Below are 24,426 nucleotides of genomic sequence, written 5' to 3' on the forward strand. Positions count from 1 at the left end.
GTCCCCGTGTGGAGCTACGTCCCTGTGTGGAGCTACGTCACTGTGTGGAGCTACGTCCCTGTGTGGAGCCACGTCGAAAATACCAAACAGATGATCACTGGTCATATCTCCATTCGGATGACCACATAACTTATTCGAAGTTATGAATTCGTTTATTCCATACCCCCTTTTCCCCCCTTTGTCCCAATTCGAATACACACAAAGATCTGTGTGTATGTGTGTTTTTTTTTTCTTCTTCTTCCCTAATTCATCCCAATGTGTCCCCCTTCCTCACCATGCAGTATCAATTAAAAACTCCTATTCGTTTTTTTTTTTTTTTTTTGAATTAAGGAGAATTTCCTCCTCGGAGCTTCGGACTCCCCTTAGGAGTTACAACTTGAGCAAGTCAGCCCACAATTTGTGCTATCAGGAAAGCATAACAGCAATTCTTACGCTGTGGAAATTTCCATGCTTACTCAGATAGGTGCATCCTCTGCAATTATAACTAGATGTATGTCTGGGGGGGAACAAAAAAGAAAAAAAAAAGAAGCACTGGTCTGGGGAAAAGGAACACAAACACCCTCTCCCCCTAACGCTAACCCTAACCCTATGATGTAACCAACCTTACCTATTAATACACTCTCACGGAAAAGCTTCACCTGGTGATGGAAGGCAGGATTGAAAAGTATCTAACTGTCCTTAAACGGGTACCTTTTCTGCATGTAGAGAACCGATGGGGGAAGAGCTCCCCCGCTCGATAGTGTTTAGTAAAATGCTACAACGGAATTGTTCAGTTGCGCGAAGCTCACTTCGGCTAATCAGTTTTTGCGCCACACTGAACGTGGGCTGGTAAAAAAGGACATACGTATATATGCACAGTTAGCAGATGAACACAGACGGGCGGGGTCCCCTTATGGCTCAGACCAAAGGGGACAACCTCGTGCTATCATTTGCAACGTGGCTTAAATGGAGCGATATCGTTATTTACACACCTAATCCAACTCATCGCCTCGGATGAACGTTAAAGGCGTGTATATCGAGGGAAAGACGCGGAAAAAGGTACTGCGCGACGGGGGGGAGAACGTAGTAGAATCAAAGTACTCCATCGCAGCAGCAACAGATTATTAGTGCGTGCGCGCAAAGAATGCCTCTCCCCCTCTGGAGGTGGCATCTTATATTCCCTTCCAAACCTTTGTCCACCTTCTAATCCGTGACGTCTTAAAAATCGTAACAGTCATTCGTCTTCTCCACCCACACATTCTCCATCTCTCTGGGAGTTCCGTACGCATCGCTGGTTGCCTCGTACACTCGACCCTCAAATATAACCCGTTCTCCCTTGCTGTACACATTATTCATGTAGCCCAAAGCGCCACACACATATTTATCGTAATCGCATGATCCTTTTAACTTCCAGTCGGTTATATTTGCCGTGGGCATAAGATCCGAATTCACCATGTTCTGGAAAACATAGCCACTTAACTTCACCAAAGAACCTTCTTCATCCATGTATTCACGATTCAAATCCCAGTCCTCTATAAAGGTACAGTTATACAGATTTAAATCATACACCTTACGTGAATTTTTTACTATATTTTTTTTCCTCCTAATTAGGGGAGGATCTATTGATGTTATATCTTCTACAGTTTCTCCTTCTCCGAAACGTTCTAGGTTTTTATCTTCCCTCACCTTTTCTAGGATGAGTTCGTCTTGGGGATCACCATTCGCTTCGTCGATATTGTCGTTTGTTTCATTCGTATTCTCGCCTGCTTCGTCCGCATGGTGACCATTTTCTGCGCTCATCTGGAGAAAGCTTCCTCTTAATTCTTTTTCCTCCTCCGCACTTTCCCTCTCTGGGATCATAACCGCTTCTGTCTTCTTGACTTCACTCAATCCTGGCGGCAATTCTATTGAGACGGACATCTCCGATGGGCTTTCGCTTCGACTGTGTGCACCCCCTTCAGGTGAAGTGGCTTTACCACCCTGATCTGCCCTGCTTCCCACATGGACGTCCACATTAGGATCCACATCCCTTCCTCCTTCTGGCGAATCTTCACTCCATTTCGCACTTCCTAAATTTCCACTTCTGGTCAAGTCATCCTTCCGGGTTTCTCCCCTGTCTACTTTGTACCTTCTTCCACTCCTTCTTTTGGACGAAGATCGATTCTTTTTTCCCCTAACTTTGGGATGAGTATCACGCTTCTTCTTTTCTTTCTCCTCCGTTTGATTTACTTCATATTTAGGGTTGGTTATTATCTTTATGTTTATGGTTTCACCGATGGGGGTCGGCAGCACGTTCTGCTCTTTTGGGGGTTCCTTTGAGACGTAGTCCCCACGGTTGCTGCTAATTTCAGTGTCGCTATCCCGTACGGCGCTTGATGCATCTGCAGAATTGTTTTTTTCCTTCGCGTTTTGCTCTCCTTCATTATCCCTTTCATTAACGCTGTCTAATGGGGGTGTTTGCGCAATGTGTGATTCCTCCTTAGTAGTGACGCCCACGCTGGTACCACTCCTTTCGACGGGGGGTGTTGAGTTTCCTTCTCCGTTAGACTCGTCCTTATTCTTCACTGTATTTTTTTCCGTGGCCTTCGAGTTATTCTCCTTTATGGTAATGGCCTTTCCTTCTGCGTCAGTTTTCTTCCCCTTATTCGTTTGGACACGACCGCTATTGCTGCTGTTGTTGTTGTTGCTGCTGGTGCTTACCTTTTCCTGGCGAGTGGATTCCTTTTCAACTCTAGGCCTTCCCCTTGAATCATTCTTTCGGTTACTATTCCCTGTACCATTAGTGCCACTGTGGCTATTATCTGGATTTTTATAAGCAGTGGGTTTTTTCTTGCTGTCCTTTTTGGTGTCCTTTTTGCTGCTGTTTGGCTTTTCCTCATCCCTCGTGCTTAGTGAACCTTTGACAATGTCCTTTTTGGTGTCCTCTTTGGTTCCCTTTTTGGTTTTTTTTGGTTTCTCCTTATCGCTCTTTTTTAGTGCACCTTGGACACTCTCCTTCCTGCTGTCTTTTTTGCTGTCCTTTTTGCTGCCCTTTTGTTTTTCCTTATCACTCTTTCTTACAGCACCTTTGATAGTCCCCTTTTCACTGTCCTTTTTGGTGCTCTTTCCCTTTTCCTTATCCCTCTTGCTTACTGCACCTTCGACACTCTCCTTTTTGTTGTCCCTTTTGCTTCCCTTTGGCGATTCTGGTGCGCTCCTCTCCGCGGGATCCGTCTTACTCTTCAAGCTCAACGCACCATTAGGGTCGGCTTGGCCACTATTTGCCAATTTCTTAGAAGAGGGTTCTGCTAGGGCATTCGCTCCATTGCTACCGCTTGAAGTGCCTGCGGAATTATCCCTCTCCTTTGAATCCATTGTGGTGGCAGAACGGTTTGTCTGCTTGGAGTTCAGCATATTATCATTTTTTGCTTCCTCGAGGTTTTCCTTTCTGCTACTAGAGAGTGATGGATCTATCACGACTACTTCGCTTTTGTTCCTAAGTTGGGCATCCCCCCTAAGATCAGATTTGGCATTTTCCCCCATTTCGTGAGATAAATTCGGATTATCCATGAAGACGCCCTTTTTGTTCTTTACAGAAGGGTCTCCTTTCTTGTTCCTATAATTAGTCGCTTCACTTACATCCACATCCTTTCTTCCGTCTAACTCCTTGTACGCGCTGGCATCCGCCGTTGTATGCAATAAGTCGTTACTTATCGAATTATTCTTGTCATATGTATGCAAGCTGCTGCTACCTCTACTGTATGTAGAACGCACATTATCCAATGGATCATCAAGGGGTAGGTCATCCCGAATTCCGCCTAACACGTCTTCCTCATCAGTTAAAGAATCTTCCGCAGCGTCGTCAAGTGAGGCGTCTCCGCTATTATCTGACTCGTAGTGACCATCCTTAAGTAAATTGTCGCCACGTATATCGTCACCTAGATCGTCACCTAGATCTCCACCTAGATCTCCACCTAGATCTCCACTCCGGATGCTAAATGAATTACCGCCGCTATCGATGTCATCGGTAAACAAATGGTCGATGGAGCCATCACCAAGATCATCTTGGGTGGGATCCATCAAACTGTCGCCATCTTCCGCGCTTAGAAAATTATCCGCAAAATCGTTGTCAATCTTTTCAGTACCGGTCTGCACCAGCCTGTCTTCCTCATCGCTGAACAAATTATCTGCAGAATTGTCACCTAAATCATCATCAATTTGCATCAAACTGCTCCCTTCATCGCTGAATAAATTATCCACTGATCCTTCGCCGAGGTCACCTTCGACGGCATCCAGCAAGCTGTCGCTATCTTCGTCGTTTAGCAAATTGTCCGCAGCATCGTCCATCAAGTTATCCTCTTCACTGTTAAGAAGATTGTCAACAGAATCATCACCTAAGTCATCATCGGTGTTCATCAAACTATCCCCCTCGTCGCTAGACAGATTATCGGCGGAATCGCTACCTAAGTCATCATCGCCGCCAAAAGAATAGTCGGACGTGTCGTCACCGCCAAACGAATAGTCCGACGTGTCGTCACCGCCAAACGAATAGTCGGACGTGTTGTCATCGCGAGACAAATAGTCGGACATGTCGTTACCGCCAGACAAATTGTCGGACATGTCGTCACCGCCAAACGAATAGTCGGACGTGTTGTCATCGCCAGACAAATAGTCGGACATGTCGTCACCGTCGAACATATTGTCGATGGAGTCATCACCTAAGTCAGCATCCGTTTTTGAGAAATCATCGCCTTCATCCCCACTTTCAACCACGTCGTCTTCAAAATTGGTTAGTTGAAGCTTGCTGTGTGTGGCATCTTTCCTAGATAATCCCATCCCAGTCCCGTTCCTTTTAACATCATTTCTACTTCGAACAGAACGTGCTTTTTCTTGTTTTTCACCTCTTGTAGTCCAAGTGGTGTACTTACGGTGCGTTTTTGCCCTCTGATGGGTGCTATCATTCACAGCTTCTTGTTCTGTGCTACTTGGTGTAGTTTTGTGTGAGCTTTGGAAGGTATTTCTGCCTTTACCTACCGCAGCACCAGAAGCATTGGATGAAGAATCTCCTTCTGAATGTGCATTATGAGATGTGAAATCTAAATATACAGAACTGTCTCTGCGCATTTCACCGGGTTGCATGACACTATCTGATTCATTGCTTAAATTGCTGCTATACCGTCGTTTAGTTCTGTGAGGAAGGCTATTTTGCATTAAATTTAAATTGCCATTTTCGTCACTATTATCCCTGGTCAAATGGTCAGAAAAATTTTCATTCACGCCGCTTAGACTTAAGGAATACGCAGCGTTAAAGATCAGTGGGCAGGCAAAAATTGCGATCAAGCTTTTCTTCATTGTAGCGACTACTGGAAAAGCTTCTCAAAAAGAGGGTTAATTTTGTAGGAAAAAAATGTATGTTGTTATTGTTGTTTTTTTTCTCCCTGAAGGGTGTGAAAGCCGTTAAACATGGCCTTGAAGGTTTGCGAATTATTTTTTTTGCGATGTGGGTCAAAATTGGGTGAAAAGACGTGGAAAACGCGTGGAAATTTAAGGAAAAAAAGAAAAAAAAAAGACATCAAAAAAAAAGAGATACAAACGCATAGACACGCATGTGTACCTATGTATGGACGGGTTACAAATGAAACAAGATTAAATCTGAGAAGCATTTCTCACATGAGAGTAGATTAAATTTATACTTATGTGCGTGAGAAACAAATAGATACATATCTTTTAAGTGATACTTGCGGCTGCATCAAATTTCTTAATCATGTTCTTTTTAAATCGTGTGCTAAATATATATTTGTGAACTTTCAAAAGATGAAACATTTCACACACGTTGATTTTTACCTTTGGCTGAATATTTTTTTTTTTTTTTCCTGTTTTGCGTTGCACATTTATGGTTAGCGGGCTAGCTCCCGGTAAAAGAGTGCAGCTATGTTCTGACTCGTTCATACGTTTAAGAGTTTAATGTTTGCACGGTAATGACAACGGTCAACGTATGCGCCGTGAGAACAACGGTCAACGTATGCGCGGTGTTGTTCAGGCAAAATGTGTGGTGAGCTCTCTGTTCGAGGGCGACTAGCTATTTTTTTACAACATTTTCTTAGAAGAATTTTTTTTTTTACAGATATTTTTTTAGAAGAATTTCTTTTTTATCACCACGTCCTATATAAGCCGTGATTTAAAAAAAAAAAAATCAAAAGGTGCTAGCCAAACGGTGAATCTCACAACGAATGATACCAACTTGGTAAAAATGAGTGGGCTAAAATGGGGAGCCCTGTGTAGCTAACTATTTCGTGTATACAAACTTGGCTCGGCGGATTAACGATACTTACACCCAACCGGGGCGAGGCATAATAACTCCCGAATAAACGTTACCCCCTTTTTTTTTATCCACCCTACACAAGGACACTTCTGCTTTGTATTTTCGAAATCGCCTCATTAATTTTCTCAAAAAGTTGATGCGAAATTTTGGACGAATTTTCCGTCATATTTAGTATGGAAGCGATCTCCATAGATATGCCATATAACTTATGAAATGCTACACACTTCCCACTTGAAGTAACGGCGACAACGAAAATATTTTCAACTAACTCTTCTTCCACCTTAGACATATCGTACACATATTTGTTGTTTATTTCTCCTATGGAGACACATATGGGTACATTTTCGTACGGAAAATTCGTCTTCTGATTTTCAACAATTTCTACTTGGTAGTCTGCACATTTTGTATGGTGAAAGGTGTCCGATTCGTCGATTTCCCTTTTGGGTTTCACAACGGGGACGATGGTATCCTTGAGGGCTACATAGATGGCCATGCTGATGATGTCCAATAATCCCCCTCCGGCATTTAAAACCATAACGCTTATGTCAACTCCCCAAACAAACTTGGATGGTAAAATGCACAGCTTCTTCCGGTCAATATTGTTTTTTATGCATAAGTCGTAAATAATTGATGACATAATTTGTAGATGATCTTTTTTTATTCTATTTGCAGCTACCGATGCTGGGCAGTCTATCTGAAGATTGATAACCCCTTCGTCCGGTGCGTCCAAACTGGGTGTTAAAAGGCATAGCTTAATCCCGCAAATTACATTGTTCTCTTCATTCATGACGCTGCTGCTTCCATCTGCTGATACCAAAATGTTCTTATTTATTTCGACTGTTCTGTAGGTTGACAACGTCCTCCCGTCCACTCTGATGTTGGAATTGATGCTGTTCTCAATGTACTTTAGCGAACTCATTTTTGCGCTATCCTGGGTTACATCCTTTGGAGAGAGGCCCAGGGGGGGTAGAGTGAACTAGCCGTACCTCTAAGTGACTGGTTTGCGGTGTATCTTTAATTATGTGTATCCCCCTTTGGCATTCGCGCGAGCAACTGTTGGGGAGAGTGAATGTACGCACAGAGGGGGATATTAGTGCAGCCACAGACGAAGGACAAATGAGGGGGACACGTTCCGCGTAATAACAGCGGTCCATTCAACGGTTCTTCAAGACTTGAATTTTTTTGGTCAGAGGGAGGGGGTGCAAAAAACAGCCCTTTCCACTGCTCGCGGGGTGCCAAAACTTGGAATAGGAAAGAATAACTCTCCAAAACTGCTCAATTTGGATATTTTCTCCGTGTAGGTATTCTGCGCGAATTAGTGCAGATGAGCTCCCTTCTTCCTTCTTCTTTTACGAATGCGTTTGGGCAGCAAAAGGGTGGTGAAAAGAAAAAAAAAAAAAAGAACTCTTCGCCTGTTTACCTGTTCCTCCGCTTGACACACATACGATATAACATGATGCTTAGAAAGAAACGACCGTGACAACCGCACGATTGTTTCCCCTGCCTATGACGGAACTGTCTTCAGTAGCTGTCGCTGTAATACTTTTGGTAATCTCCCATTTCCTTCCTCAAGTCGCTTATCTTCTTAGTTTTGTTAAAACATATGAACGAATTAATGTAGTAAAAGTTGATGATGTAATTCTTCTTCTTGTTCCATATATGATATAAAAGAAGAAGCAATATGACAATTATTATTATCATTTTATATTTTCTGTCAAGGGGGGAGTAGCTCGTCCGGGGTGTCCTTTTTGTGTGTTTTGGAGCCAACGTGCTCGCATATTTGAGGGTGTTTTACTGTTCCTTCTTATTCCTATTTACATCGTAGAGGGGGAGGAGAAGACGTTCGGATGTGCCATTTCATGTTCATTTCCGATGGCGAGAGGCTTACCGGCGTTTCGCTCTAAAATTGGGCAACCTGTTTTACGCCTTCTTGGCTCATGTCACCAAATGGTGGAAAATGCGCTCGCCCTTACGAATATGTCAAAAAGGTTTGCTCGGAAAGAGGAACACGATCATGGGGTATACAGCAAAAAAAAAAAAAAAAAAAATCGCCAAAATGCGTTGATTTCCTTTTTCCCCCTTTTTTTTCCCCACCGTGGTGTATTTACATATTAATGTAAACCCATTTTAAAGCCTACTTCATTTTCGCACAAGGTTGGCATTAGCCCTTCGGTGTCGTATCCTGCGGGGTGCAAGATGGCCCAAATAGTTGCAGCAAAAAAAAAGAAAAAACGGCGCCATCGCATTCCCTTCTGGTGGTGCGAATACAAATGGGCCCCAGTGGAGATGCGTCATATGAGGTATAATATATAAACACGTCGGGTTGATGGGCCCTACGTTCAACGCCTTTTTAACTTCGCCCCATCTGCAGTTGGCGCGGTTCCATCAGGCATGATGCCAAACAGTTTTTTAGTTCATGTGAACATCCGACACAGAGACGAAAAGGAAAAGAATACTCCCTCAATAATATCAGAGGCAAAATTTAAATTCCCATTTTGCTCGACTTTGCTAGATTGTTCCAAAAAAAAAAAAAAAGAAAAACACAAAAAAACAGGAAAAAACGGACAAAAAAAAAAGAAAATACAAGGCACAGAAAACAGCGATAATATAATAATCTCCACCTGGTTGTATTGCCTTTTCTGCAGCCATTTGCAGATGGGTATTTTTTACCACTTTGTGGTTAGCTGCGAGTGCCCACAACGTACAGCTGCTAAGATTTTCCCCCCTTCGGTTGCACTGGCCTATCCAGCTCGATAATTGAGCCAAAACAAGTCAGATCTAGCTGCAGATAAGCTTGCTTTAAGTGCCAAGATTTTAAAACTCATTTGTATCGCCCCTTTCTTTTAACACCGTTATGGCTTCGCCCCCACTGTGAATCGCGAGCTGAAGCGGAAGTGAAAACGTGGCTTTGACTTCCCTTCACAACAGAGGGGAAAATACCCCAAAGGGGAAGTCCACCACGGTTGGCGCCAATTTGGACAGGGGTAGCAAAAGAAGCATAAAAGTAGATGAATATATGTGCCTCGTTGTTTCCCCATTTTGCTTCTGTACCAACGCCACGAATTTGAGGGGGAGAATCCTCTCAGCGCGCCAGTAAGAAGGCATCGTGACACATACGGGCGTGAACTTATATACCCACAGGAGACTCGCGCGAAATGAGCGGAGACGCGGGAGACGGCCTGGAGGAAAAGGCGGAAGTGGGGGCGGAAGTGGCCTCGGAGGTGGCTTCGCAGGTGGAGGCACCCACGCAGTCGACAGAACCGCACCCGAAGGAGAAAAAGAAAAAAAAAAAAAAGGAGAAAGACGCTAAAGGGGAAAAGAATGCCCCCAATAGAAAGAAGCACCACAAAAAGGAGCTCAAAGAGAAATCCCTCCAAGATGGGAAAGCGAAAGCCGCGGGGCGGGAAAAGGAGCTCCGAAAGAAGGACGCGCCGCAGGATGGTAGCGATGGCAGTGATGGCGGTAGCTTTGGGGACAAAGGCAGCTCTGGGGATGGAGGCATCTCTGGGGATGGAGGCATCTCTGGGGACGAAGCCACCTCCCGTGAGAGCGACTTAGCGAATCTGGAAAACTTCTGCCGAAAGAACGAGTTGAGCGAGCCCAGCTCGGAAGAGCATGAATCGGTGGACGTGGCTGATAAGGACGACGACCAAAAGGAAGGGAAGCCGATCGATATAGCGTACGTAGAGGCGTTCCTCCATTCTGTCAGCAAAAAGACGAGGTTGAGCAAAGTGGTGAAGCTGATCTCCATGTTTCGCGACGCTCTGAACATGTTCGTGGATGACGAGGTCGAGGACGGCATGCCGGGGAAGGGAGAAGTGACGGACGAAGCAGATCCGCGGGAGAAGCAGAAAAAGGGCTCAAAAGGGGGGAAGAAGGGAGGAAAAAAGCGAGGAAAAACACGGGAGGGCAGCCGAAGAAGGAAGAAGTACTCGATGAATGTCGATACGTCCATTTTCACCGTCTTCAATGTGTTGTACAACATAGACTCCCTCTTCTACAACATCACAAACGAGGGGTCGCTCAAGCTAAGGGTGTGGAATTTGGAGAGTATCAAAACTAATGAGATGTACCAGGAGGATAGCACCCTCGAGAAGGACAGCGACATGGAAGGGATGAAAAAAGGAGACAACCTGAAAAGCGCGAAGAATTCGGAAAGCGCCCAAAGTATGCAGATTTTGGAGAGTATGCCAAATTACAAGCACCTGGAAAGGTACAAACTGTTGATTGTGCATTTCTTTAAGCATCTCCTTAGTCGAATGAAGAAACTACGCAACAAAGATGTCTGCACGGGGATAATCAAAATTTTGAAAAAAAAAAACATCCTAAGATGGATAGTAATACTAAACATGGGGAAGAACTTTTTAAAAAAAATCGGCACCATGTTCATCCTGTCGAAAAAAAACGATGTCTACTTCTTCCTTTTCCTGTTAATACAAAACATGGTTCACCTGTACAATGAGAAGAAAAAAATAATATATAACAACAGTGTTTCGAATTCGAAGTGCAACGAAAAGGAGGAGATTAAGAAGACGTACCAATTGGAGAAGCTCCTCTTCGAGGTGTACCAAAATCTGATGCAAAGATATTTAATCCATTACGGGAGTAACTACCAAAATGTTCTCCTTCTAAATCACATGAATTTTAAAGAGAACTGCCTCATCGAGCTGTTCACGTTGCTCTCCCACGATGTGGCATATACCATCACATTTCGGTATATTCAAACTGTCATGCAGAAAATCAGGGAGGGCTTCAAAGTCACGTACGAGGATGGAAAGAAAGGGGACCTGCAAACAGGAGATCATCAAATAAAGGGGAGAAGCCGCGATGCAGGAAAGAGAAACACCACATATGTTAACCTCATCGATTTTAGAAACTTCCACCTGCACAGCAGCTACATGATGCTCCTGCTCCGATTTCTAATTAAAATAATAAAACAGTGCCACAATTTGGATATCCTAACATACGGATTGACAGTCTTAATAATCGCCATTTTGAAGACCAAAATTAATAACATGAAATATGTGCCTGTGAATTTGCAGCTCCTTCACTTCCTAATTCGAATCATGGAAGATAAGAAAAAGTACATCCCTCTGTTTTCCTATTTTACGTGCATCCTGAATGGATTAAAATCTTATCAGCATGTCAGGACCATTTGTAAAAATCAACAAACCAGATTAACCATCGAAAATTTTGACATTAACACGTCTCTCCAAATTGACGAAAAATTAATTTCAGACTTCTCCATAGCTCACCAAGTATATGACAAATTATATGTCCTTCTATGTGACTATGTTGGACTGATGGTACATCATATCTCCTTTCCGGAGTTCTTCTTCGCTATAGATTCTTTTCTAAAAAGATACTTCTCCGAGTGTAAAGTACATGCATTCAAAATGAAGATTAAGAATCTTCTCCTCTTGGCAAAAAATTCCATCGACATTATTCAGAACAAGAGAAAAAATAAGAATATCTACTCTATGCATGATCAGATGATTTTTTTCGGAAATGAAAACTTGCCTCTCTCTGGACATAGACTCTCCGTTCTGGAGAATTATGAAAATAGCTGCTTGGTGAAGCTCAAGGCCAGGATTAGTGGGCTTGAGAATATTAAGCATTCCTCCGATGGGGATGAAGAAGCTGGCAGTGACGAAGATGAGAGGGAGGACGATCAGGAGGAGCTTCCCTCCAACCGATGTGCCAAAAAAAGAAAACGCGAAGATCAGCATGCCGCCAGCAGTAGCACCACGAAGAAGATGAAGAACAACAAGATCAAAAAAAGCAACAAAAGCGGCAATAAAGGAAAGAATAAGAACAAGAAGAAAAAGAACAAAAAGCCAACTGCAACCGCAACCGAAACTGCGGAGGAGGAAGGCCCCTCCAGAAAGGACAAGGTGGAAGTCTTTTCTATGTCCAGTGAGGATGAGCCGGAAGATGGAGGGGAAGACGCCTAATCGGAGTGTACCTCAAATGGGACTATACCTCAAATGGGAGTACACCCCATTTCGGGTAGCCCGAAATTTCTGGCCTTTTTTATACTCTATATTTTCTCCACTTAACACTTCTTATTTTTTCCACTTAACATTTCTTATCTTTTCCACTTAACATTTTTTATTCTTTCTCCTCGGTTGCCCTCCTTTGCCTGCGCTCTCTTTCTTCCCTTCGAATCGACTACTTCGATTTGAATCAAGTATCGATTTTACCCCCTCGTTTGAACATATACACAAATGTAACTCTACACCCATTTCCCTTCTAAGGGAAGTAAAACTCCATTACAGCGGAGCAAGTTTACACGTCATGTGGGATAGTGCCACGGCCCCTTCTCCAATCACTACTTCCAAATCAGCGTAGGAAATTTGATCATTTGATTAGTTCCCCACCGAGCAGGTGGTAAATCCGTTTGGAGTACTATTTTACTTCGACCAGGGAGGGGGGCTCACCCGTATTAAAATTCCCCCCCTTCAGTGTGGCCAAATTTTTAGGGTAACAACCCTCTCTGTTGTACACCATCCGCACACATTTGATCAACACCACAAGCGATCAACACACACGCTAACTACTTTTCCTGACGTGAAAAACATAGGACGGGGTGAAGTACACTTCTCCTCCCCTCTGACAGGTGAGTTAAGAAAAAAACAACTGCTAAGGGCTTAGTCGATATTCATAATGGACAGAAAAAATGGATTGCCTTTTTCGAAAATAATCACAAAAAAAGACAATCCAAAGTGACGGCCAAAAGAATCACAGAAAAAGGAATTCAAAAATGCGGGCGAAAAGACTCACAAAAAAAGGTCCATTCGATCAACGCCATGAGAAAATTGAAGTGACACTGGGCCGACGCGTTAAACAAAAAAAAAAAACAATCGAGACGCGTGGAATCAGCTACACACCATGTCTTCCACTAATTCCCCACGCCGATGTTCAAATCTATTATGACCCCCTTTCGAGTGGAGGAAGACGTTTCTATGTTGATGTCTATATCGCCCTTCTTCACCTTGGACTGGTTTTTCCTGTACGATTCTTTTTTGGGACAATTATCCGCGACGCTTTCTGAAGGATATTTGGATATTGCACCATTGTTACTCGCATTGTTCATGTAATGACACCCGTGCGTGTATCCATCTTTCGCTAAATTCCGTTTCATGCCTGGGTAGTATGCCTGTGGGGGCAGGAAGGGCATGTTGTAACCCATTCCACTGCCCATCGGGTAGGGATTATAAAACGGCTCCTTCGTTTCGTGGTTCCTTCTATACATCATTTTGGGATCATTCAAAGGGGCACTACCTCCACACATGAGAGAATTTGTTCCTGTGTAGTTAGACTGTCCATAGAGACCATATGGAATGTTACCATCTTCGAACATGAGGTTGTTCCTTCCATGCATATTATGTTGCTGCATGGTTAAATTTGCAAGATCTCTATTATACGTGTTTGTGCAGAACCCATTTGCATTCATGTCGTTGTGGTGGGTGTATCCAAATCCGTTCATTGGGGAATACTCTCCATATCTGTGGTTGTTCATTTTGTCTTCTTCTTTCGGTAGATGTTGACTTTTCTGGTGGGGACGACTACTACGGGGGGTAAACTCGGAGAAGCTTTCACACTTAAGAGGAGGAATGCTATGATGAATTTCTAAACTATCCTTCTGGTTCTTCAATATATTGTACGTTTTGGGATGGAGAGAAGTTTCGCCTTCGATTGCGCTTATAGGCTGTAGGCTATTCGGGGTGATTTCTGTGTCTTCAACGCATGCCTTTGGACTTTCTTCTTTGTAACCTAGTTTGGGGATTAAGACGCTCTTGCGTAGTTTTGTGTCTTCCAGTGGCGCGTCTGCTATGTCGCTTCGGCAGTTATTGCACTCGCAAGGGTTATACTGAGTCTACATGGAATGGAAAAATTGGGTGAAACGAATTGTGCATGTATGGAAAAAGTCTTTTCCGAGCTCGTCACTTTTTAGCCACGGCTAATTTTCCAATTTTTTAGAGCGCGCAGATGGGGCTCATTTTTGTGTGACATACCTCTTCCAAATAGGTGATGCTGTTTTTTACGTTGTCGTATATATTCTGTGCGAGGACTCTCTTCAACTCGGGATCCCCAAGCCGATCATGCTTCGCGATTTTGTGGTATGGCTCGGAGAAGTGTATAAAGTTGGTGTCTCGGCCTTAGATAAGGGTGAGCAGACGGGAAAGCAGATATGTGGACATTTACAGCTTCAAAATACAGCCCCCCAGAAAGACATTTTGAAACACTTCAAAATAGACCACTGTTGGAACATGCAGATTTGAAAAAAAAAGTCTAACTTTAATTTTTTCTTATTATAGAGCGCACAATGGAAAGTATAAAAAAAAAGGAGCAAAAATGGTGACAAAATAGTGTGGAGATAATTTAAAAAAAATGTTAAAAATGAATCGGATGACCAAATTACAATATAAACAAATTAAAAAAGTGGTAAAGCGAAATTACGTAATAAGCTCAATGAAAATACACGAAAAAATGTAGCTAGCGAAAAAAAGATGTAAAAGAAATTTCCTAAACTGTGTGCAATACTGTGTAGATGAAGGTAATTTTTTTTTTTTTCGCTTTTTTTATTTTTTTACCTGAACGTTCAGGCATTAAAATAGGTATGTACTCCGGCAAGCTGTCCACTAAAAAAAAAAAAAAAAGAAAATACATGGTATATGCCCGCAAGTTAAAATTATATACGGTATAGGGTTCACACTATCATAACGCATCAAAGTTGTAGGCTGCCATTCTGTCGTTGCAGAAAATTCTCTTCATTCTAACTGATCAGAAAAAACGCACACACGGTACAGTGGAAGAGCTAACTACTAATCTGATTATAAAAAAAAAAAAAAAAAACGATGTACGCAGAGCAGAAATATTTATGCTCCACAGGTTACCCACGCTGCTAAACAAAAATTACATATCTCTTGAAGTTGCAAATGGGCGGCTAATCTGGTATGTTGACCAATAAGTAGCACTGCTGATTGGTTAGTAAAATACGCACATACGGAAAACCTGACACAAGGAGGCAAACTTGAATGACTAACTGGTAGCAACTAAGTGGACAAATAACAATTGCGTATCAGTAAAATGTCAAACCTTTTGTTTCATTATTTAATAAAAGCGGAAAACCGAAATGCACACGTGCCTTTGCAATTTTAAAACTTCTCAACTGTGTATACACACATGTGGTTGCTCTTTTTGGCTGTTTTTTTTTTTTTTTTTTAAGAACGTAGAATAAAATAGCCTTTTCTTGCCTGAACGGTCAGGCGATTTTCACGCGAACTTGTGCTTGCTGCTATGGCCAAATAGTGCGCTGCTAGTTTGATGAAATGGAAAAAACAGAGAGGACAGCTTCGTCCCCAACCTGTGCGCACGTTCTACATGAACGGAGTTGCGCATTGCAGCTTTTCTTCTTCCTTTTTTGAAGTAAAAGGCACACAAAAGGGTCTGTCAAAATTGAGGGTACATACAATCAGTGGCGCCCCGAGTGTTACGCAACGGAATAGCTGCAGTGGAGTTTCACATTAAAAAGATTCATCAAGATGCCTCACTTAACTGTGAGACGTTTCATCATTTTGTGTAACCCATGCGGCAAAGAAAAATATATGGATTCGTATAAGGGTGTGTGCGTGGGGGCTCAAACCGCCAAAACGCTCACGTACTTTCACATATATATGGACAGACACAGATCTGTGTGCACCCTTGGCCGAGCGAGGAAGCAGAAGGGGAGGCTAATTTATAAAGTTGTACGTAGAGGGGGATGCTAAATTATAGAGTTGTACCTCCGATTACTCCTGTCAAAATTGTACAAGTAATAATTAGAAAAAAAGTTGTCGAAAAATTTTTGAGAGGTCCATTTTTTGGACTTATATTTTATTGTAAAGGGTTCCTCCTCTTTGCTGGATGGAGAATTCACGTCCAAGTTCCCCTTGCAGTGTTTCACTTTCTTCCTGAACATGTGTTTTTTTACTTTATTTTCAAAGAAGTCCGAGTCGTAGTAGAATGTGCTAGATGGTCTAGGTACATTAAAAAGGAGGGCCTCCTTTGTCAGTTTCTCCTTCTGCTTTCCTGGATAAGTTAAAACGTCTTGTTCCACACTAACATCGTCATATTTTAAAATAAGCGTCTTATGCGGGGAGAACCGTTCCTCATTTAGGGACAACTTCTTATACTTTACATCCTGGTGAAACGTGTACCTTTCTGCCATTGATGTGGCAAAGTGTTTTACGTCATTCAGATTCATCTCCTTGGCAGGATCGGGAGTAGGACAGAAGCAGTATTCATAAGTGTACATTTCTTCACTTTTGTCCTTATACATTTTGTTCTCATCAATGTACCATAGAATTTCTTCCAATAGGAGTGGATCTAGGAACATATTACATTCTAGGTTGGTAAAATATTTCCATTGTTTTTTTAGAGAGTCAAGAACAAAGGTCCATTCCTGGTAGTCAATTTTGTGGTATAAATTCTGTATATACTTTCCTACGTACAAATCGTACAGAATTTTATTTCTAAATCTGTCTTCATTGGTTACGTAGTTATTGTATACGTCGAGGGTGAAGACTTCTTCTAGGTGTACCTCCTTAATGCTCGTCCCAAATATAGTAAAGGGGTTATAATTTTGTTGTTTCAGTAGGAGTTTTTTTAAATTTTGTTCATTGCTCCATTTTGGTTTTTCAATTAATTTTATTTTTTTTTCATAACGACTAGCTTCCTTTATGTCTACTTCGGTGCTATGTTTATCTAGAGATTTGATGTTCAAGTTTTGCATTTTCTGGTTAATTTCGAGTACCTCCTTTTGTAGCTCATCTGAGCCGTTAATGTCGTTATTAGCAGTGGATTCCTTCTTATCGTACAACCCACTCACATACTTGAGGTACTTTTTCTTTATTGATGGGATCATAATTTCTAGGATTATTTTGTTTATAGGTATGTCGCTGAGGGATGCATCGGGGGAGATATCCTTCTCTTTCTTCACTTTCTTCACTTTCTCCAATTTGGATCTTCTATATTCGTCTAACATTGGCTTGATGCAATTTTGAAAAAAAATCGAATTTTCCGTCAGCTCTTCGTCGCATATTAGGCAGAAGAGGAATGCTTCTTTTTTTTCGTGCTTCATGAAGAGGGATAGAAAAATATCGAAGTTTCTATCCGTGTCTTTTTTCCCTACGCCGATTAGTCGTTTGTGTTTGTTCATGGGTTTCTCTTCCTTTTCCTCTTCCCCTTCCTCTTCCTCTTCAACGGTTGTGTGTCTCCTCGGGAGGTTCACTCCTTCGTCAGCCTCAGGCGCACTTTCTACCATACTGATAATGGGCATTTTTCTCTCCTTCCTTATTCCTTCCTCATTGGTGTCGCATGTGTGTAATTCTTCCACGCTAGTTACCCTTTTGAGGAGCTTCTCTTGGGGGGGCGTTACTCCCAACTGCTTGGTGAAGTCGCTCCTCATTTTGTTGTCTCTCCAGCTGCATCTTTGAAAAGTGCCCTGGACTTTGCTTCTAGAGCCTTCCCAAATCGGTAGTGAGGATTTTTCCGAGGAGTTAAAATTATCCATCTCAAAATTGAAGAGAGGGTCTTCCTTGGAGACAGCCAATTTGCGTATGGCTTCCTCGTCTATGTGTTGCTCCTTTGTGTATATTTTTTTCCTCTTTGCATACACATTTATTGTCGTGGTGGTGGTGGTGCTGCTGCTGTGTGGCTGTGCTTCTCGGGTTGTCCTTTTTTTGCATGCCTCTTGAACGTGACCAAAAAATTTGGCACTTTTATAGATGAAGGCGAAGGGGTTTTTGATGCTCAGGGGGGGCCACTTGTAGTAGCGATGCGGGAAGCGAGTGGGCAGTGGATCGCAGCTGCTTCCGTAGTTGCCTCCGTATCTTCCTCCGTAGTTGCCTTTATAGATGCCTTTGTAGATCCCTTCATAGGTGGCTCCATTCGGCTCGTAATAACTAGCGAAGGTGTTTTGGCAACCGGTCGAATGGATCGAGTTGTTTCCTCCATTATGAGTGCAAAATGGGTCATGCATTTTTAGAGTGTGAATCAGTATATCCTCCTCATGAGAGATCCTGGTGGGATCACTTACGTCAAATTGAATCCTCTCATTATATATGCTTGTTTTGGGCGTTCCCTTTACCGTTCGCTTTGTCCCTTGTTTCACCATGTCCTTTTCTCTCTGTCTACAGATCAGTAATCCGTTCGGTTTTTCCAAGGGGGGAACGAACGTCTGGCTGTTGGGCTCATTCGGTTTCATAAGGATCGTGCGGTTGCGGAGGAAGTTGTGGTAGCCGCCGTTGTGGTAGTCCTCGTTGAGGTAGTCCCCATTGGTGTGGTCTCCCCCGAAATGATCGCCGCTGAACTGGGAATCATCGAAGGTTGCCCCATTCGAAGCGCGCAGACTCAAAGTGACCACGTCGTCGAAGCTGTCCGCTATGGTCTTATTGGAGTAGGCCATCTTTTCCTCATTTTCCACTATCGTTTCATTGGAACTTGCGTTATTATGCATATCACTTGTTTTTTCCACTTGATCCTGCTTATGCCTTTTGCATTCACTGAGACATATGAAGGGGGAGAGGGACTGCTCCTCGTGATTCACCATTAGGGGGTCACGCGTATGGTTGTAATGCTCACTTTTTTCATTTGACCATTCGTTCGTCTGGGCTTCCTCTTTTTCTTTTCTTCCAGGCTCTTCGTCGACTTGACTCACTAGGCCCAATTGATTCACTTCCTGATTGACGTTTCTCCCACATGGGGAGGAAATTTTCTCTTCTCTACCGGCCTGGTTGTTGCTCCCCCCACAGTTGCCACTACCGCAGTTGCTGCAGGTGTTGACTATTTTGACGCTGCTTCGGGCCTCTTTGGCCCATTTCGAGAGCGGATCCCCCCCTCTCTTGGGCCCACACCGATCCTTCTCATTACTCCCATTTGCTTTGTTTTTCCGCTGATGGATTGACAGGCACTGCGAAATTTGATACTTCCTCTTTGCGCATTTTTTCCCTTCCTTTTCGCTCTCCTTCGCCTTCCACACTTTGCTGGTTGCCTTTTTTTCCGCCCCATAATTTTCCGTCTTTGTGTATGCCCGTCTTTTTTCATTCCACTTGTTGACTCGTTCGTAATATTTTCTGTAATCGAACGCTGCTAAGTTATTATCCCTTTTGAACTGTTCTTTTTTTTTTTTTTTTTTCCTCTTTTTGTTCCTTTCCCTTGGGCTTCCACTTTGACTTTCGCCACAAGATTTGAAGGTGTGCATTTTTTCTCTACCCGGTGCGTCCTCACCATCATCGACGTTCAACAGATAGCCCCCATCATTTGTCTGTGTTGCGTCCGCACTTATGCTGAGATCATCATCCATCGGAGAAGTCAGTCTTACCAGTATTACCTCTTTTAAGCTAACCTCGATGAGAAATTATCCCTTTTGTGTACGCTTATATTCGTATGCACACGTGTAAGTATGTTCATATATGCATATATAGATAGCTTTGTTCCCTGTTCCGCTTCTTCCCTGGGCCTCGTGAACATGACTGACGAGATGGGGGCAAAAATGAGACGATTCCGTCTTTCACTGAATTATTAGGCGAGTTTTTGAGCAGCGCAGGGGGGGGCACTATCCATACAACATTAACAATTGTTCATCCTCTACACTGTGCAAAGTCGCTGTTGGGTAATTTGCACACCAGTTTTTTCTATTCTTTTTTTTTTTTTTTTTTTAATCACCACAAAAGGTGTAAGTACAGAGCAGGTAGCCAACTTGTTATTACTTCCCAGCACTGGTATAGCTTCCTATTCCAACGGAGCTCTACACACATGTAAGAGCACAGCGGACTTTTTTGGGGAAAACGCCTTCCCGATTTGAATGACAAAGTGCATATTCCTTTGGCCCAAGTTAACACAAAAGGAGCGGAGATTGGCAAACATGAAAACCAAAATGGGGGGTAAAAAAAAAGATGACAAAAATGAACATTCGCTGGTGAGGAAGGGGGAATGGTGACTTCGCTCCATTGAGAGATGCCATATTTAAAAACAAATGGAACGCAGTGAAGGGGGAGACGTTTCCAACGGGAGGAATACGCAACGGGGCTGACGCTGACCCCCTCGTGGGCATACCCACTAAAGGGTTCCCCAAATGTTTCCATTCAAGAGCGCACTCAGGCGTCCCAATTGGCAGATGCCCCCCTTCACACATAGGGCGATGGTTATCTAAATGGCCAGATGGACGAACTCGCATAAAAAGGGGGATAAACTACTGGTGACAAAAAAAAAAAGAAAAAAACACAATACACGCATAACTGGAATAATCACTCCACGTATATGTCCACATGGCTACGTGTACACATCTGTTAAGCGTTAATATAAGACAATTTTTTCGTAACGGTCCACACACATGGTACGTAGATTTTGAGGCTGCTGTAGGGCTGTTTGTATGGGCGGTTCCCTGCCAAGTCAGCAGTCAATGCTGAAGGCAATTTCGTTGGTCTCACTGGTACCTTCGACGTTGAGTTGCTTCCCCGAATGGGGGTCATTGTCCCCGTTAGGGCTGCCTCCAACGTGTTCATTGGTCTGGTTATTCTGTCCCGCTTCTTCCCGTTGGTCCTTTCCTATATCCCCCTCACCCTTCCCCACCTGGGGGGTGTTCAATGCCAACCCGGCGTCCATCTTCTGCACCTCCTCCGCGAAAAACAAACGCTCAAAGTCGTCGTATATTCTAAGCTCCTCGAAATCGAAGCGGCTCAGAAAGACCTGCCTCTGCTCCCACAGGTGTTTATAACTGGGGTTGTTATACCCGTGCACCAAATAATAGTCCTTCCCCTTGATGGATATTTTTTCCAATTTTTTCAGCTTATCCTGGATATACTCCAAGTCCTCCCTGGAGGGGTATTTGAGCTTCTCCAAATTGTAATCCTTGTCGCTGGCCTCCGAGAGGAGGTGATGGTTGGCCTTCAAAATGGCTAGCCACTCCTCGTCGTAGCATATGTGAAACTTCTTGCTCTCTGCAGTGGTGCTCTCCTGGGAGGAGGGTTCCTCAGGGGAGATCTTGTCTGTGGCGCTTTCAACAGCGGTGTTCCCGTTAGCTGCTTCTCCTGGGGGGTTCTCCTTAGGGTCATCTTCCCCCGGGGATTTCTCCTTGGCTGCTTCTCCCCCCGGGGATTTCTCCTTGACTGCTTCTCCCCCCAGGGCGTTCTCGTTGGCTGCTTCTTCCCCCTTACTGCCGCTTTGCCCCTTGCTGCCCTCCTCGGCGTCCATGCGCTGCACATCCTCCACATGCTGCAACAGCTCCTCGTAGTCCTGATGGAAGAAGTGGCTCTTCCCATCTGGGTCGTTGGCAGAAGACTTCGGCAAGTGATCAAACGAGAGATATGGAATGTTGTTCCTTTTTTCGATATTCAAAATCTGGATGAAATGTTTTCTCGGCTCCGCTTTGTCTAGAGAAAGGAAACGAGTATAGTTCCTCTTATCACTATGTAGAAATATGGCCGAATATTTGACGTGTAAATGAGACGAAAACCAAAAATAGGGTTTCAATTTATTTAGTAAAAATTCTGTGTGTGGATTCCCAAGAGTATTATTATATATGTCTGACTGGAAATGAAACTTCCTTCTAACGAGATCATTCACATCTCCATGTTTCTCGATATTATTTGGCCAATCGTGAGTCACAACAATGTCTATTTTATCTTTCACCAGTTTTAATTTCTCAATTTCATATTTCCGAATGTGGTAGGAACTCACCTTACTGATCTCATCATACGGATAATGCTCATTGTATTGTTTGTAAAAATTGTATTTTTTGTAAATACCACTAAGGCTGCAAATTCGCAAGCCATTAATATTATGTATATTTGAATATCCAAGGAAATATATATTTGGAGCTACCCATCCTCCGTAGTATAGCTGCTTTAGTACATTTACCGCTTCATGGTTTCCTCCGATAAATATGGTTAGCACTTTTGCTTTCTTCTTTCCTGTGAAGTAATCTCTGAAATCATTTTCCTCCTTCTTGTACTTATTTGGGACGTTCAAACAATCATTGTCCACTCCGTAACGGACGCATTCGAAGTCACCGCAGCAGATTAGGAGGTCCACTTTGAAGTTATTGTCCTGCTCCAGCTTCTCAATCGTCGCGTAAATGAAATTCAGCTCTCCGTGTGTGCACCCAACCACCGCTACGATCATTTTGTCTTCCCGTGGGGAGCGCCGACAGACACAGGAGTCAGTATCTCTATACGTATGTGTATGCGTCCCTTTGTACGTGCGCTTCCACACGTGTGGTTCATCCCCTTTGGATGACGAAGGGTAAAGCCAATTTGCGCAGCAGCTTTGCAAACCCAGCCACATGCGTCACACACCCCACAACTCCCACAAGTACCTCGATATGCAGTGCGGAGATGCTAAAAAAAAGAGGCGAGCAGAGTATTATCACTAGGCCAACACCTCCAGCATGGAGAAAAACACCCACTGGCATAAACTGCCGCAGTAAGGTATACTTGTGTAGTGCGGGGAATTACGTTCGTGCAGCGCAGCGTGCCCCCAAATGGCACTTTATATATAGATGCTCATAAAAGAAAGGAGGGATACCATGTACATTACCATACCCCCGCACGCATCTTCGAAATGGCTTCTTTATTTTACTACATTTTTTTTTTTTAAACCTTTAAGGCTACTAAACATCACACGGAGGCTGCTCTGCCGTGCGGGTATGCTAGCGCCTTGAACGACGCCCTCACGTTGCAGCTCTGCGATTAAATTTCACCACCCCCAACATATGGGTATATATAGCCCCATCAGATATAACTAATTTACCAGAGCGAAACGGCAAACACAACGGGGGGGGGAAGGCCAAATCGACATGCGCAGAAAAGATTATATGCGTAAAGATACACAATCGTTAGCCTACTTTGAAGGAGTTACAAAATGCTTACAATTTGATCAGAAAAAAAAAAAAATTATGGGATGGAAAAAAATACGAACATGTCGCTTTTCCGGCGCTACCTGCTTAACCCTCTTCACCCTTCGCTAACAAAATAATCTGTGAAAGGACAAACAGAAGGGGAGAAACCCTGTGGACATTATTTAAGCCAGTCACCATGAGGGGAAATGTCACCCAGCTTTGTTTTACCCCCACTTGGGGGCACTTTTTCTTACCGTTGCTGGATTTTGTGAGTACACTCCAAGAGCCCATTTTCCAAGAGGGGAAGGAAGATATTGCAATGTATTTATATACCCAGAGTAGTCCCTCACAGTGACACAAAAAAGGAAGCAGCTTACTATTGGTGAGGCAAATCATGGTAGGCTACTCCCCCTTTTGTCGACACTACATCGTATTAAGCGCGTCAATGAAGATGTTTCTTTTTTTCTTCCACAATTGTTTTTGCCCCCCCGAGGGGGCGGGATCAAACTCCGTTGTATGTGTCTGCCTTCCCAGCTGAATCATTTTGTATACTCCCAAGAGTGATCACGTGGAAACGCCGCGGCCGCGCTTACGTGGAGGAGCCAAGAAAAGAAAATTGTGCGGACCGTACATAATGTGAAAGTAGGTATGGCTTGCACCACCTTTTCGTCTTCTTCACTCAACATCAACTACTACAGCAGCCACTCCTTTTTATGCCCCCTCGAGGGCATGTGGCTGCAAAAAAGGGCACGTCTTTTCTGTCCCCCTAGAAGAAAACCCGTCTGTTACGTTTTTTCCAAGTAGGGAAAAAATAAAACGTGGAAGAAATGTGGGGTGATAAAATTGGGGGGAAAAAATAAAGTGGATGGATTAAAACGAACGTAGCGTCGCGCGGTGTGTCTCGGGCAAAGGCATCAACTGCAGTGACCGTACACAAAAACGTACCCACAAACGTACCGACAAACGTACCCACAGACGTACCCACTAACGTACTTACAAACCTACTCACAAACATTATCGTACATAATCTTACGTAGGCAAAGCGCCGCCTCGCATCATGGCATTGACGGCGCACTGGGGGGAAATTACAAGGCGGAAACAATAAATTAAAGGTACATAGCTGAGGTGGACGCCACGTCGGCGAACGTATGTCCAGGCGATCACCAATCCTGAAATGGAAACTTCATATTGGTGGATCAACACATTAAAAAAAAAAAAAAACAGGTGGGGGAGACTTTTATGCAATCAGAGGTATCATCTTCAT

At 43.4% G+C, this 24,426-nt stretch overlaps 6 protein-coding genes across 6 annotated transcripts; 1 reads left to right on the forward strand and 5 right to left on the reverse strand.

Annotated features, from left to right (window-relative positions):
- Nucleotides 1-1,197: 1,197 nt before the first annotated feature.
- On the reverse strand, nucleotides 1,198-5,310 carry C922_01889 (hypothetical protein; the record flags this gene model as incomplete). The annotated part of the gene is made up of 1 exon (XM_008817489.1): nucleotides 1,198-5,310. One exon carries the CDS (start codon nucleotides 5,308-5,310, stop codon nucleotides 1,198-1,200), a length of 4,113 nt encoding a protein of 1,370 aa, XP_008815711.1.
- A 1,043-nt stretch (nucleotides 5,311-6,353) lies between these two features.
- On the reverse strand, nucleotides 6,354-7,199 carry C922_01890 (hypothetical protein; the record flags this gene model as incomplete). The annotated part of the gene is made up of 1 exon (XM_008817490.1): nucleotides 6,354-7,199. One exon carries the CDS (start codon nucleotides 7,197-7,199, stop codon nucleotides 6,354-6,356), a length of 846 nt encoding a protein of 281 aa, XP_008815712.1.
- Nucleotides 7,200-7,801: 602 nt separating this feature from the next.
- C922_01891 (hypothetical protein) lies at nucleotides 7,802-7,981 on the reverse strand (the record flags this gene model as incomplete). Its single annotated transcript, XM_008817491.1, has 1 exon — nucleotides 7,802-7,981. One exon carries the CDS (start codon nucleotides 7,979-7,981, stop codon nucleotides 7,802-7,804), a length of 180 nt encoding a protein of 59 aa, XP_008815713.1.
- A 1,454-nt stretch (nucleotides 7,982-9,435) lies between these two features.
- Nucleotides 9,436-12,234, forward strand: C922_01892 (hypothetical protein; the record flags this gene model as incomplete). The annotated part of the gene is made up of 1 exon (XM_008817492.1): nucleotides 9,436-12,234. The coding sequence occupies one exon, from the start codon at nucleotides 9,436-9,438 to the stop codon at nucleotides 12,232-12,234; it is 2,799 nt and encodes a 932-aa protein (XP_008815714.1).
- A 947-nt stretch (nucleotides 12,235-13,181) lies between these two features.
- Nucleotides 13,182-19,628, reverse strand: C922_01893 (hypothetical protein; the record flags this gene model as incomplete). Its single annotated transcript, XM_008817493.1, has 4 exons — nucleotides 13,182-14,159; nucleotides 14,299-14,441; nucleotides 14,878-14,925; nucleotides 16,079-19,628. 4 exons carry the CDS (start codon nucleotides 19,626-19,628, stop codon nucleotides 13,182-13,184), a joined length of 4,719 nt encoding a protein of 1,572 aa, XP_008815715.1.
- Nucleotides 19,629-20,716: 1,088 nt separating this feature from the next.
- On the reverse strand, nucleotides 20,717-22,447 carry C922_01894 (hypothetical protein; the record flags this gene model as incomplete). Its single annotated transcript, XM_008817494.1, has 1 exon — nucleotides 20,717-22,447. One exon carries the CDS (start codon nucleotides 22,445-22,447, stop codon nucleotides 20,717-20,719), a length of 1,731 nt encoding a protein of 576 aa, XP_008815716.1.
- Nucleotides 22,448-24,426: the final 1,979 nt, after the last annotated feature.

Source organism: Plasmodium inui (assembly GCF_000524495.1).
Source record: "Plasmodium inui San Antonio 1 unplaced genomic scaffold supercont1.6, whole genome shotgun sequence".
Taxonomy (NCBI): domain Eukaryota; phylum Apicomplexa; class Aconoidasida; order Haemosporida; family Plasmodiidae; genus Plasmodium; species Plasmodium inui.